The sequence below is a fragment of the Fukomys damarensis genome, unplaced genomic scaffold (genome assembly GCF_012274545.1).
Source record: "Fukomys damarensis isolate Sample0158 unplaced genomic scaffold, DMR_v1.0_HiC HiC_scaffold_17, whole genome shotgun sequence".
Classification (NCBI taxonomy): domain Eukaryota; kingdom Metazoa; phylum Chordata; class Mammalia; order Rodentia; family Bathyergidae; genus Fukomys; species Fukomys damarensis.
This window is the reverse complement of record NW_022900929.1, coordinates 67,904,314-67,920,762: the sequence shown is the minus strand read 5'-3', so window position 1 is coordinate 67,920,762 and position 16,449 is coordinate 67,904,314. Positions and strand designations below refer to the sequence as shown.

General features: G+C 35.8%; 1 protein-coding gene across 3 annotated transcripts in view; it reads left to right on the top strand.

Moving 5' to 3' along the window:
* Positions 1–16,449, top strand: part of Mdga2 (MAM domain containing glycosylphosphatidylinositol anchor 2) — a 736,020-nt gene that overhangs the window by 478,159 nt on the left and 241,412 nt on the right. For all 3 annotated transcript variants that reach the window (XR_781932.3, XM_010632607.3, XM_010632608.3), the window contains one exon: positions 12,023–12,292. Coding sequence is in view for 2 of the 3 variants with exons in the window: in XM_010632607.3 (XP_010630909.1) it covers positions 12,023–12,292 (270 nt within the window). In the remaining variant the exon portion in view is untranslated. The remainder of the gene's footprint in view (positions 1–12,022; positions 12,293–16,449) is intronic.

Genomic DNA, 16,449 nt, shown 5'->3' with positions numbered 1-16,449 from the left:
AAAAAAAAAAAAAAAAAAAAAAAAAAAAAAAAAAAAAAAAAAAAAAGGCCCTAAAAACAAACAGGCAATTTGGGTTCAAATCCTGTTATTTGGTACATTTATTAATTTATTTATTACTCAAAAATTAATTTTAACATATTTCACTTATTTTGTTTTCATAAGAACTCAGTAGGGCAACTGTACTCTTAACAAAATTGTAAGTGTGCAGTAAATTACTGCTGTCCCTAACTACAGTGTTGTACCGCGCATCCATGAAGTTCATCCATCTTGCCTGACTGAAATGTGTGCCCTGTGAGTAGTAATTCTCCGTTTTCCTCCCCCAACCCCTGCCATCTACCCTCCCACACTCCATTCTAAGAATATGAGTGTTATGCGATCATCAAAGTTATTGCCTCCCTGTGACTTGCTTCCATCATTTGTCATGATGTCCTGAGAATTCCTCCATGCTTTCACATACTGCAGCTTTTCCTTACTTTTAAAGGCTGAATATTATTCCACTGCATGCATGGAGCTCATTTTCTGTCTCCATTCATCTATCATGGTACACGTGGGCTGTTTCTGGTTCTTACGTAACGTACAGCAGTGAATGTAGGAGTCCTGACATCTCTAAAATCTTCGTTTCAGCTTTTTCAGTAAATATTCCATTTCAGAAATGGGACTGGCAGGGTACATGATTTGTATCTTCGACCAACCCCCCCCAGCCGCTTCCGAACGCAACTGAATCATTTTATGCTCCAAACAATGTGCAAACCTTCCAGTTTCTGCAAGTCCCATTGCTACTATTACATTTTTAAAAATAGTACCCATCCTGGAAAGCACAAAGTGATATCTTATGGTAGTTTTACATTTCTCCCTTTTATTTATTTGTTTTTGTTTGTTGCTTGTATTTGAAACAATAAATAATTTCTTTTTATTTAAGGATGAAATTGTACAGTGGTACTCTGGTTCACGAATTTAATTCGTTCCCCCTGGAAGATGGCCACCACTCTTTTCTCCCCATATGCAGTTCTTAAACGGAAGTCACATTTTACTGAACACTTTGGTTTGCAAACCAAGTTGTTTGCAATACAAAGTTTCCACGAGGGTCGGGGATTTAGCTCAGTGGTTCTGCCGCCTGCCTTGCAGATTCAAAGTCCCAAGTTAGATCCCCGGTACCAAAAAAAAAAAAAAGAAAGAAAGAAAGAAGTGTTCATGGCCAGAACTATTGCTATATATTTATTATGTACACTATATTTTGAAATATGTATGTATACATTGTGGAGTGACTAAAGCTAGCTAATTAATATACATGTTACTTCATATGTTTATCATTTTTGTAGTGAGAATATATTTATTCAGCAACTTGTTTCAAGAATACAGCATAATTCATTTTGTGGCCAAATTGTACTGCACTGTGCAACAAAGCCACATCTTCTGTATTCATTTTACCACTGATGAGTGTGGAAATTGATCCCATATCTTGAATGATATAAAGCAGGAGAATGCAGATACACCTTTGGCAAGCTGGTTAATTTCCTTTGGATATGTCTGGTAGACGGATTGCTGGATCACATGGGAGTTCTATTGTAAGTCATGTGAGGAGTCTCCACATTATTTCCTGGAATGGCTGTATTAATTCTCATTCCCACCAGTAGCGCACTAGTCTTTCGTTTTCCCGAGTCCTCGCGGAAGCTTGCCATCTTCTGTCTTCTTCCTAGTCACCCTCCTAATGGAGGAAAGGCGCTGATGGTTGATGGTAGTTGAGCCACTTTTGATAGCTATTTGTCTGCCTGATTGTTTTGTTTTGTTTTGTTCCCCTAGTGTCAGGGATCGAACTCTTGCCAGGCAGGTGTGGCACCACTGAGCTACATCCCCAGCCCTGTCTACCTTCTTTTAAGAAGTGATTATTCAAGTTCTGTGCTCGTTTTTGAATTGAATTGTTTTCGTGCTTTTAAGATGTTTGAGTCCCTTATGTATTGTTCACATTACTGTATCATAAAAATGCACAGTTTGCAAATATTTTCTCCCATTATGTAAATTGCCTTAATTATTTTTTTATAAAGAAGCTTTTGGCTTTTGAATTTGGGCTTCAGAGTTATAATTTTATCTGTTCACAACTTGTTTTGAGCTTCTATTCTGGATGGTAGATACTTCTGGAATTTCCACTTGCAAATTAAGTTCATGTTTATATTACTTGTTTGTTTGCTTGTTTTTGTTTTCTCAGTACAGAGGCTTCAACCTAGGATCATTGGACTAGGCTATATTTTCAGCTCTTTTTTATTTGAAAATAGGATCTCATGAACTCTCTAACTTGCCCAGGCTGTGCTTGAACTTGAAATCCTCCTGCCTCTGCCTCTCAGAATGCTGGAACTATAGACGTGCACTGTCACACCTGGGCACTACTTAATTTTTTATAATATAATAGATGCTAATAGTATTATCCCTTCTTTCTTTTAGAAATGCAGTTCTACTTCTTCTTACCTGCCTGTAATCAAACATTTAATTAAACTTGACAAGTGTCAGCTTTATTTATTTCACTGTACAGTTTATCTACAGCATATTACATCTATCTCAAGCCATGCTGGCTGATTAGAATCCCAGCTCATCACTGACTGGCTATGTGACTTTGGGCAGGTTTATATGAACTGTTTCTAAACTGATATCAGATTGGTGCTATGTAAAGTTAAGAATAGTAGTACCTACCTCATTCATTTAAATAATTTAATATATGTAAAGCTTTTTGGAGAACACCTTATATAAACTAGGGTTCTAATTGTCTCTGCCTATTTGCAAACAACATGAGTACAAGCTTTTTGTTTGTTTTGTTGTAACACACCCAGTTCCCATAACAGAGTTTGCATACAGTTGTACTTGAGAAATACATGTTGAATTAGCACCTTTTTAAAAAATAAAATATAGCTGGGCGTGGTGGCACATGACTGTAATCCCAGCACTCAGAAGGCTGAGGCAGGAGGATTGCTGTGAGTTCCAGATTGGCCTGGGCCACATAGTGAGTTCCAATTCAGTCTCAACTACCTAGAGAGGCTCTGTCTCAAACAAACAAACAAACAAACAAACAAACAACAACAATATAGGTGCAGCCCTCTATTTGCAATGAGTTTATTATGTTGCTAGCATTGACCAAGGCTATTGAATTCCAGATATTTAATCTTTATCTTGGGACCATTTTAGACATTTGAGTAGCCAAAGCATAGATTTGTCACGAGATGAAACAAGATGTCCAGATGTTTTCCTAATCATGGTAGAAACATGCTGTAGGCATTGCTTTATAAATTACCTGACAGGAGTCCCTTATTGATAGAGGAAAAACAGAAGCTTGGCTGAGACATGTTTATTCAACATTATTCTCTGACGTTAATGAACAAAACCCAGCTAAAAGTTACTATAAAATTAATTTACAAACTCAAAAAGGTTCAGAACATGACATTGAAATAAAGTGTTCCCTGGATGGATAATGAAATGAGTAGTTGATCTTTATCAGACAAAATATTTAGTGAATATGATAATACCTTTATATAGTAGAAGATGAAAAAATTAAAAATACGGCTGCAAGATAAACACCAGATGGTCCCAGAGCCGTGCCTTTTTTTTTTTTTTTTGCTGTTGTTGCTTTATCACTCTTACAAAACTAGCTTTAAATCTCGAGTGAATAATTCTACCTTGAATTATTGACATACCATTTTTCTTATGAAAATATTCATGTGCTGTTTAATTTTTGTTTCCAGAGACAAAATTTGGCTTAACTACTTCATTAATGGTAGTGTTCAGTAGTATCACTGAACAAGGCAGTGAAAGGAGTATATGTAACATGCTTATTTTTTGACGATAGTGTACTAAATTTCAATAGAGGAATTCTTTGCCATCCTATCTATGGCTTAGATCTAGAATTTCCTCCAGAGGTCTCACCTTCAGAAGTGGAGCTTTGGGAGTGTGATTGGATCACAGGGGTTTTGTACTCACCAGTGTATTAATCCATGGATAAAACTAAATGTGTTATTAGGAGGTGGGGATTCTCCAGAAGTGTGTCACTGAGGATGTGCTTCTGGGAATATTTGCCCCTCCCGGTCCCTCCCTTATGTCTCTGCTTCTAGTTGCTTTGAAGTGAGCAGCTTTCCTGCATGGTGCTCATCTGCCATGGTGTTTCGACCTCAAAGCCAGCTAACCATGAACTAAATCCCCTGAACCATGAGCCAATTTAAACTTTTCCTCCTTCAAGTTGTAAGTGTTGGGTAGTTTGTCCCAGCCATGGCAAAGCGACTAATATAAAATATAGAATATCCATAAGGGGAAATGAATGAAACGATGAAAGAACTGGTAGGTCTTCCCAACTAATATTTTTCAACGAATGACTCATGAAATCTTGAAGCATCTGCCCCACTTTTTTCCACATTATTTTTGTTTTGTTTTGTTTCTTTTTGGTTAAACTTTATTTTTTTTCTTTTTTGGTAAAATAGCTAGGGCTTAGGAGGAGTTTCTATTTTTCTAATTTAAAACAATATTTTTATTCAGTAAGACTTTGTTGAGTGTTCTATTCTTTCTCAGACACTCTGTGAGGTGCTGGTGTTACATGAAAAAGAAAAAAAAAACCCTTTTCATGCTGAAGTCTTACTCCTAACTATTTCATGGAGAAAGGGTAAGGATAAAAGTCTTAATGATAGGATATTATAATAAGCCATACTTATAGAAAAGAAGAAGAAAATCAATTAGCCTGAACAAAAGCTGAAATTTTGGATGAAAAATGAATATTGATATTTGAGCATAATAAATTACCTGATGGCGGATATGCTAAGTGGGTAATCATGAGAAGAGAATTCATGGCAGTAGAAATAGCAAGTTCATGCTGCTGACTTTGTGCTGAAGCTGTCTTTACCATCCAGTACTGCTCTTCAGATGTTTGTATCTTAGAAGAAAGTTTCACAGGCCATTCATTTCCTCAGTAGAAATACCAGAATTGCATTTTCTGTCCATAGGCGATGCTCGTCTGGGGTTACAGAATAGCAAACTTGCAGGGCAGGGATTGTGCTGACATGTCCCCTGTTGGGAAGAACAGGAAGAGATTATTGAGCCACAGATAGAGGTGTGTGCAGGGCTGTCCTTTGTCTTCATTCTCACTTTCCAATGCCAAGAACACTGTCAGTCTATTAGCTTTTAGTTTGCCAGTGATTGCTGTAGCTGGTTGCTTGTGATAACCTTTTTGCTTCATCGACTCTCTTGCTCACCTCGGAAAACAAGTTCCATTGCTGATTTCCCGTTTATCATATTCAGTGACTGGGTGCAAATGTAACAATGACTTTTTAAAATTTACAAAGGTTCATTTTACTGAATGATATGCCTTTTGGTAATTTTCTTTATTCTCTGTACTCTGGTGACATAAATCTCCTGAGCAAGGCTTCAGAGCCCGGCACTGATATGATCATGTGATGTCACTTAAGGCAAAGGGAATCATGAAAAAAGGGGTGATTCTCTTCCCTTTAGGTTGTAAGATTTTGAGTACAGGGATTGTTTCATTCTTTTGTTCACTGATATATCACAGATGCCTATCACATGGCCCAATACATAGTAGATGCCCAGGAAATATTTATTCAATAAATGAATATATAGTATATTTTACTAGAGACAACAAGCAATACCCAATGACAGCCATTCACTGGTGTCGATAATAAGAGTTATAATAAAGCCAGAGGCACCATGCCAGCCAAAAATAAATAAAACTTGTGCAGGGAATCCTTGGTTTGAGACCTGTGATCTTCTGAAATAGTTCTCTTCTGGAAAAATTTTATGAAATCTTTCATGGAGGAGCAATCTCTGCTTCCCTTATCTTTACCAGAAATATATGTCTCATGGATACTAAAATAATGAAAAACGTATGTTGCTTTCAACATGTGTGGCAAAGTTTCTCTCCTGCATTAAAATCTCCTTATAAAAACCATTTCAAATATTGCCATATCCCAGAGCATTTTCTTGAATAGAATTTTCCAGGATGATGTCAATCTTGGATTCGTGAGAAGCAATCAGTATGTGGACGATAATATTTGAGTCATAACTACATAAATGGGTAGATTGTTTGGAGCTTTCAAATCACCTTCTAATATATTCTTTTGTTTTTATTTTGTGAAATGTTCCCTGCTGCACAAATAGCATGGAATATATGTTGAACGTAGAGTTTCGTTAAATTTCTGAAAAAACCCAATGATATCGTTATCTCAGTGAAATGATGTTTCTTCCAGGAGAAACTTGTTCCAGTGCTTTGAGTCTGAATGCATAGCTGAACCAAATCTCTCTACATACAAGCTGGCCTTGGCTAGTTATCATTTACATATGTTCTGCAGTTTTCAGAACAGGGCCATGGAATAGAAGTGTAAAATTAATTGTGTATTTTCATCTCCATTCTCTTTAGCTCCTACCATGCTCTTGTTGCTTTCTATTCACACCGGTTCCTGTTTGATAAAGTTGCCCCTGGACCTTGTTCTGTCTTTTATCCTTTATTCATTATCTTCATGCAGACTATTACCAATCTTCGAGTTAACATGGAGGCAGTGTCATACAGACAGCCTGTGTTCTTTTTTTCTGAGCCTGTCTTGAAGTTGCTGCCGTTTCTTTGGACATAGTTCATATCCAAGATGCTTCTGAGGGCTCTGTCTGGATGCAGCCTGCACATGAGACTGAGAGTTAAGGCCCACTGAGAAATATGAGTTTCTGAGCCACGCAACAGGCTGAGACAGAAGCACCGAGCCTCAGGAGCATCCCTGCTCTTCGGGAGACAGTTCTGGGACTTTCTGCTTCGTCTGTTCGAGGTTCCTCATGTTGCAAACTGGCACATTAGTGCCCCTACCCCAGTGCTTCTCTCTTCCCTCTCTTCACATCCTTTTTGACATTTCCTAGGGACCTGAGCATTTTGCTTTCAGATTTACTCTGATCTATTAGGTTGTTGCTTCTTTGTGATTATTTCCCCCTATGAATTAGGTTAGGTGCTAACACTCAGTTAATTTCCATTCAAAACAATGCATCAGTGTTACAGTATTTAACGGCTCCAAACCTGTTTAATCGGAGAGTTTAGGTAGAGAGCCAGGCACCTTGGTTACAATTAAACACCCCAGATCCTTAGAGGGCCAAATTATAAGAATATAAGATGACTAGCACTGCACCTTGTTTCAGATTTAACCTAGGCTACTGGCTCGCAATTAAAACAAAATCTAACAAAACACTCAATCAGTCGCTAAAATATTTTTATCTGCTAAAATATTTTTATCTTCCTGTTAAATGTATTTTAACTGACCCAAAACTAAATCTTTGCATTTCATATCCACCAAACACGAGAGACTGAATTACTAAATTCTGTAATGGGTGTGAATTCCAATATACAAACTCAGATTTGAGAGAAATATATCTTTTTTGTGCATTATCATATATAATTCAGCTTTGCTTTCTTTTAACCATGTATTCTGACAACATGTCACAAATTTTATCTCAGCCAATTCTGTTTACATTGTAGTGGAGACTGTATTGTACCACGACGTGGGGGTATAAGTCTCCATATTTTGATGGGCATATTTGCCTGAGATCTCTTTCATTCCTGTTTTCTTGGCAGCATCAATTCTAACTTTCTCTCTGCCTCTTCCTCTCCACCATTAGGGAGTGGGGAGGTGTTTCCGGAGGCCGTGCGGTCCCTTCTGTGAGAATACTAGGTCCCGTTGCTCCAGGCAGACACCTTGGTGATCTTGAACCAGAAGAGGAGCACAGATCCACTCTGCTCTTCCACATCCACATTTTCAGGATGTTTTGTGTTAAGAAACAAAAACAAAAATCTCATCCCGCTGAAGCATCTGCTGCCTGGTTCAAGAAAATTCTACTTTTTGTTTGGTAGGAAAAAAAAGGTGCTGAAGGGGCATGGGAAGAATTCCGAGTCTGAGATAGTTCCTAAAATATCTTTCTGTATAGCGGTAGTTCTACTAAGAACTTGATTTGGGAAGGTGGTAAAATAGGCTCTTGCCTTTCTTTTCCCTCTCTTCCAGTCTCTCCTCCTTTCCTCCCTGTTTCCCTTTTTTCTCTTCCTCCTCCTTCTGTTTTTTTTTTCTCCTCTATCTCCATATCATCTATCGATCTATCAATCTATCTATCTATCATCACCTGTTTTTCTGTTATTAAATATTTCAGGGCCCAGCAAGCAAGCTAGAAATGTTGGGCTGCTGACGTCAAAGGGAGTCAGATCCCAGTGACAACCACTGTGGTGACTGTGTCTTCCACTGTTAAGTGCTGGATGATGAGTCCGAAGTTCTGACTGCCACCGTAATCACTTAGCACCGTACACATAAAGAATAGCTAGTGCTGGTGGTGTACTTGGAGTTTTTTTGTGTATTTTGAGCTGCGTTTTGGCAATATCTATAAGGCATATTTAAAATAATCTACAATTGGGTAATGTAAAAGTTTTTCTAAATTTGAAGGATTTCCTTGGGTTACATATTTCACGTTTTTCACTTTGCTTGTTTATCTGACATGTCAAGTTTGTACGTATTTGTGGAATATAATAACTTCATTCTTCACTCATACACAATGTATAAAGTGAAATTAAGGTAATTAACATTTTCCTTTTTTAAACGTTAATCATCTCCTTGTGCTGGGAAGATTCAGTATTCTTTCTTCTAATTCTTTATAAAAATGTATAATAAATTGTGAGCTGTAGTCTCCCTCCTGTGCTATAGAACGCTGAACTTATTCCTCCCATCTAAATGAATTTTACTTTATGTTACAACCCATTCCCAGGCCGTCCCTTACTGTTTCTAGTTCCTTCTTCTATGAAATCAACTCTGGACGAGTGAGAGTGTACTATATTTGAGTTTTTATGCTGGCCTTCTTTCACTTTCCATAAAGTCTGTTGTGTACTTTGATGAATATTCAGCTAATAATTACAAAATTTCCCATTTAGTGTTTGCCTCATCCCGTTTCAGCCTTCAGGTGTAATTTCAGTAATTCTGTAAAATAACAATCTGTCTCACATGTCGCTTTGAGTAATTGACTTAGAACTATGTAGATTTCTGATGAGGATAATAGAATTTATGCCTTCTGAGACTATGTTCTTATAAAGTAGTAAACAATGCAGCAAATGTCTCCTGTATACAGTACACAGGTTTAACACCCAGATGCCTACATCATCTAGTGCAATGTATTTTATTTTTGTCTGTGTCCTGTCTGTCCATAGAAGACCTGAGCAGGGAGCTTGTAATGGATGAACTCAGGGTCGTTGGACAATCTAAAGACAGTTAAAAAAAAAACAAAAACAAAAAACCCTATTTGTCTTAAAGGAAGTAATGAAATGCCCATGAATTTTTAGTGTTAAGAATATGTTGAATCTTGATAAACAATAGTTTCCATGCATGTATCATAATAGGTACTATCGTTAGGTGTTTACACATATTAAATCCTGTTAATGAGGCAGTTATGATTATTTTCTTCTGCTTCAATACTGGGAAACTGAGGCACTCAGAAATCAACTTCACCAAATTCAGTTATTAAGTATCAAAGTTGTAATTTGAACCCTAATGTCTTATCCTGTTTCTGTTCTTAGCTATTTAACTATTATAGTGCAAGCTTGGGTAAATTTATACACTATAGTATAAAAGAAACCAGTAAGAAGAGAGAAAATAACCTAGAATATTTTACAACGCTCTTTCTACTTAGATAGATATAACCTCAAATTAGCAAATAATCTAATATGAAATATATTTAAATATTATTAATACATTTTTTTCACATATTAAATTTTTTCTATGCTAATTTTCTCTAGGACATGATTTACACTTATGCTTGATGAATCTTCTATGATTCTTATGCAAAATCTAACAGTTTTCAAAACCTGACTTTATGGGATGAAAAGTAATATACTAGCATGGTGATGAGAATGATTCCTCCTTTTTATCTTGAGATTAAAGCTAGACATTTTTATACTAAAAATATAAATATTCTTAAGATCTTGAAATTGTTAGGTATTTTATGATCTTCTGAGCTATTTTTATTTTTAGGGACAAACAGAAAATGAATGCTATCTTCAAAAAACTAGGTGGAATGAGATTGTTTTCAGCTCAGATTTTAAAAAAGAACATCGAGAATAACTATGAATATAGTTCTGCAATGCACTGTAGTTAAAACAGTAAATACACACACACACACACACACACGTATATTTCATGTGGTTGTTGGACTTTAAAATTCTCTTGAGCTATTTTCTTTAAATAGTTTCTAATGGAATGCAACTCATCATTATACAAGCCAATTACAGAGGCAAATATTCCTTGATTAAAGTCAATTTTGTGTGTTTCCATTGTCCAAAAATATCCTATTAATGATCATTAGACCTTGGGCCTTTTGATTAAAATGTGATATAAAGGAAATTAAGCTTTGCTACTATGTCCTAGGATCTCTATATATTTTAACTGAATATTTTTGTAAGATTATGTTATTTACCTGAAAATTTATTTCATTTACCTCCTCATGATGATATATGCATAGTTAAGTATAATATTTATTTTTAGAATATTTAACATTTTCCTTCTTTAGTGCTTTTTCACGTTAGCAGTTTAGTGTCATTAAATAACTCTTTAAGATTCTTTATTTTCTACCAAACTGTGGTGACTTTTGTATATTATCTTCACTATGCTTTTTTCCCAAGAGGGTTTTGATGATAAATCTTCATAGTTTAATGTCAACACTTCAGAAGAGCCAAATCTATGGCATTTTGAAAATTCCCATATTATGTAAAATCATGTTAAAAGAGCTAGCATAGAACAACGATATTGAAAAAGGCCAAACATGTACCTCATGTGTTTTTCGTGAAGCCATGATGTGCAATTATTTTCTTGCTCTCTTTTGGCTTAAAAAAAAACAAAACAAAAAACAAAAACAAGACAGATTATAGTGAACCACACATGGTGCTGAGCTTTGCTTCCGGGCTCCAAGTCTAAGCTGAAGTTAAAATCTAAAAAAGGCACACAGTACTATTGAACAGTTTAAATATTTCAAATATGGATTGATTTCATACAGTAAAGCTCTCTGCCTTTGACAGAAATACTTCTGAATGTGTGAACTCAAATGTCAGTGTAATGCAATCCTTTGGTTTTATTTATGGGTACATTATTTAGGCTCACACCATGGTGTAAGCAGAAAAAAAAATGTACCTATGTGAATATGGATTTTGTGCAGTTTCTATTTTGAGTGCCTGATGAAAGGGGCAGTAAGGCAGCATTTTTTTGTTGTTGTTGAATGGATGTTTATGTTTGTACTTTTTTAACCTGAGAGATTACAAAGGACTTCTTTTTACAGGGTGATTTTTCTAACCCAAATATTAGAGTAATAACAGGTATGGTTTGTTGGCTCTGTTTGAGCTCTTGTGTGTTTATTTCAGTTTTAAAGCTGCATTTATGAGCACTCACTGCCTAGACCTTTCTGATTGAAGAGGTTACAAAGGTAGCATGGGTCTGCATTCGAATTAGATAATCTTGTTATTGCTTTCAGGAACAAAGCTCAGACCCACTGCATGGGAAAACACTGGTGGGTTATATACCTTATACCTATCTCTTATTTGTTTTCAGTGTGCAAGAATGAAGAATTTCACTTCATAGTAATCCAAAAGTTAAATAATTGACCATTTTCATCATTAAAGTGCAATGGGACATCTATACTGGAAATTTAAAAAAGGAGTTTATCATCATTTAAAGAGAAAGAAATATTTTGTTTTAAAACTTGAATTGCTCTTCTGATTCCAGTTTCAGAACATTAACCCAGGGAAACATAAATTTGAATTCATCTCTCCAGTTGTAAATATCTTCATACAGTGCTACAGGTTAATGCCATTTAATTAAAATTCAGTATCATAAATCTTGCTCGAATTTGAATGGCACAGACTGATTCTGCTGAAGACCACCATTTCATTTTAACTGTTTGAGGGAATGAATGAATTGTAAAGCATGCTGTTGAAATTGAGCTGTGTCATAATTAAATAGGTGCATGTTCTTGTGTTTATGTCTTTTAGCATCTCCGTCAATTAAACTCTTGGTGGATGATCCCATAGTTGTAAATCCTGGAGAGGCCATAACATTAGTGTGTGTTACAACAGGAGGAGAGCCTGTACCCTCTCTCACCTGGGTCAGGTCCTTTGGGATGCTGCCTGAAAAGACCGTTTTGAATGGAGGAACTTTGACCATACCTGCAATCACGTCCAATGATGCCGGTACTTACAGCTGCCTTGCCAATAATAATGTGGGGAACCCTGCAAAAAAGTCCACCAATATCATTGTGAGAGGTAAGTTTGCCTCAGGAATGTTACAACATCGATTGTGCTGTCAACTCGGTACAGGAAAGCGATTGCTGTAATTTGATTTAAAATGGTTTGTTCAAATATTGCACATATATGTAACATAGAGAGAAGATTAGTTATAAATAATGGTATAGTGTTTAATTATAAAAGGAACCTAAAATTTTAAATCCTAATGACAGTGTTTTTATTTTTGCCCTGAAAATAATTTTCATAACAAATGCTTAGCAATACATGGAATAGGTTTTATATGTTCTTAGTCCAAATAAATGATAAATAAGAAAATGTGGCATAGGATATGAAGAATTGATATACAGGTTGTATATTAGTGTAGAATCTTAGTAAATGTATTGACCCAATGTTTAATAATTTTTATTGCACCCTAATTCAAAGCAAAACTTTGAATTGTGAAGTTATGCAAAGATCTGCAAAACAATACTTCCTACTCCAGGATTCAAGTACATTATATCTTATGGTTTTTAGCAAGCATAAAAAAAGGTGTAGAAGTTTTAAAAATGTATGTCTAGCTATGTTTGGCCCAGGTTGCTGGGGAGTATCTCACAACATGTGCATTACTTCAAGTAAGATTTTTGACAGTGAATTTGGGGAAAGATATGGAAAAGTCACAAATAGAAAAGGCAAAGCTTATTTGAGGGACAGCAGTAAGATGTGGGATGCTCAGTCTGCAGAAGTTGAAGTGTGGCTCCTGCTGGGTGGTGTTTTGGTGCCGGGCTTGGAGGAGATTGTTTTTCCTCCCTTTCAGAGGATGGAAAGGAGGAGGAACTGCAGAGACCATGTGTTTCTTCCAGTCTCCTTGCATCTGGCCTGGAAATAGGTTGGAGGGTGGAGACAGATACTAATGTCTGGGGGATTAAAAGAGAGATCCCAGTGAGTGCCTGACACAATCCTTTTATCATGCAAGTGAACATTATTCATGAGGACAGATAAGGTGGAATCAAAGCATAATTGAGTTCATCAAGATAAACACATCTAATATTTTGGAATATAGGACATGGTGGTTTTAGTGACAATGGTTGTGTGTTATTATCTAAATTATTAGAAATATTCCACAAGATAAAAATATACTCAAAACATTACAAAATATTACAATGTAAATCAAAACGTTGTGATTAGTGCCCTCTGCCTCAAAATTGTACAATACTCAGTAGATGAATAAGTGTCATCATTTTATATATCATTATAAAATAAAACATACTGCCAATGAAACTACCACAATGCTTTCTTTTAAGGTGGTATGTTACCAAAAGATCTCCTGTAAGTTTACTGTGATTAGGTTTTCTTTGAAACCATGTATCACTCTTTGGCTTGCTTGAAAAGCTAAATTGAAAACAAGTCATTTGAATTAATCACAAAAATTCACATTTAGAACTCAACTTTTAATCAATTTTTATTCAAGGGTCTTTGAGAACCATTATTTATTTGATGCTATCCTTTATGTCATGAAGTGTACTTATAATTCAGGGATATAAAATATTGTTTCTGAGGTTTTCTTCCAAGTAAACTCACTGTTACTGAAATGAGCTAGCTGGTAGCAGCTGTGAGAGGCTGCTGAATGTAAGATGCCTTCTGATTTCAGAAATGTTAAAGTGGAAAAATAAATTTCAAAACAACTTTATAATCATTGAACTGTGACCTTTATTTCAATTGTTTCATCAACATCTACTGCATAACTACAACATATTAAACACTCCGCAGATACAAAGGTTGCAAGATGTTAAGTACAAGACAAATGATTAATTCCTGCCTTCTGCTAAATACTGAATAATATATGGAAAAACATAAAACAATAGACTTCACGAATGAAAGTACCAAACTTCCTGTTTTAAGTACTACTATTAATGAAATGAGACTCTTTTCATGTCTTGTCCATGAGTACCGAGATCCTGTCTTCTTTCTTCTTGATTTTTTTAAACTAAGAAGCGTATAGTCAGCAGTATTTGTTTTCCCTTTCTTTGCTTTCTCAAGGAGCCATGATATCATCTACCAAATCTTTCTATCATGATTGTGAGATCATTTCAAGCGTAATGACTGCTATCCTAAGCGTCATGGGTACAATGTCAAAAAATGTATTCCATTATTTAGTCACAGAAAGGGACTCACTGGTGATTAATAATGCATCAGGTCTAGTTTATACAGTGGAATAATTTGCAATATTGAATCCATGTTGAGCTGGTACAACATTCAGCAGGGAATGTCTGTGTTGCTCAGGCCCACGCCATGAAGCACCCACTCAGGACATGGCTAATGTGTGCTCAGAGAAAGATTTACTCCTGCCTGCTACACCTTCAGTCTTCATCTACGTGCTTAAAATGGGAAGTTGCCAACCTTGACATAAGTGATCTGAAATACATAAAACCATCCGTTTGTTTCTATGATCTATAATTTCTTTGTATACCTTTAATATTTCTGAACTGTACATTTCCATAATCATATTACCAGTGACACTTCTCATCAATAATTCAGGCAATCGCTTTTGTGTATGATCTTACTGAATATGGAAATAGTCTTAGGGAAAGGGTCATAGGTAAAACTGAGGGGAGAGGAGCTGCTGAATTAATGTGAAGCATCTGATGTTTGTTCACTGAGGGCAAGACGTTCAGTTCAGAGAAATAATTTTCATCTTATTGTATCAAAGAAATTATTTTCAACTCTTCTGCATGTGTAGATTTCTGCAGTATCTTAGGTTAACAGTGTAATGCGTATGGTAGAAATGAAATACCAGGCTTATTTCCCCTATTTTTTCAGTAATTAAATCAAAATCCATCGACTATACTTTTGAGCAAGAAGAAGGATATTTTGTGCATAGGATTTACCATCCCAATATATAAATGTCTACGCACAGAATAAGAGTGTAGGGTAAGGATAGGAATAAAAGTCTATAAACATTTCCAAATTCTTCATTTGAACATTTGAAATGTTTAAATACAAAACATGTTATAGTAAATTTCAAATATATATGTGTATGTTTGTGTGTGTATCATCCATGTAGATGATAAACTGAAACTAAATATAAATCTCATGTGATCTACAACTTCAACAAAATATTTATAAATATAGCAGCAATGCCTTTCTTGCAATTCTTTAAGAAATTGTATCACATCCTTAGGAGAGAAGCAGTTAGAATGTATAAATATAAAAGGAAATTTTCATTCATTTTTTCATCACGTGTTGGGTGGCTTGGGAACTCAGTGCTTTCCAAACTCTAGTTTGAAGTCTCTGTTTTCCCATGTGACCCGTCCTTAAGTCCTCCCAGTTGTATCTTCAGCATATACTCTGAATCTGACCACATATATCTTTCACATTAATGTTGTCCTTGTACACACCATTGTTCTATTCAGTCCCTTTTTTGTATACTGTACTGGATGAAGTAGACTAAGCTGACTTATACACGTAATAGTAATTAAAAACATCACAGAACTTTACAGCTATGATGTGAATATGGTTTTTGACCTCTCAGGATCCATTGTGATAAAAAGTTTGGTCTTTGGTCCCAAAAAAGTTGGCACAAGAGAACAATCCTTAGATCATTGGAGCTTTGAGTTTGTTCTAAAGGAATTTGTTGCCGGTTCTTAGGATATAGTTATTAGAAAAGGACACAAACCTTACCCTCTCCTACTCTGTCTACATCTTGGTCCTGTCTAGGTGTGATTTTTTCACTTGGTCATGCTGTCCTACCACTGACATTCATAATCCCTATGGGATCCTCACCAGAACTGAGCTAGTAGAGGCACCATACCCTTGAGCCTTAATAATTATTAGCTAAATACACCTTTTTCTTTATAATGTTAACTGCTTTGGGTAATTTGTTGTAGTAGTAAAATGCGATTAATATAGAAAACAGTACTCAACAGTGCAGTATACACTATACTATAACTCTCACCAACTATCCCTGAAGAGGTGAAGAACACTGAAATTGGTTTGTGGGCAAAGTTTGAAAGGGTATGGAGGAGAAACCTAGAGAAAGCATAGAATGCTATCAGTGAAATATTATGGACCATTTTGGAGAAGATGCAGAAGATGAGATTAAGTGGGGATTTAGCTCAGTGATTTAGCTCAGTGCCTTTCAAACATAAGGCCCTGAGTTTGATCCCCAGTACCAAAAAATAAGTAGGAGGAGGAGGAGG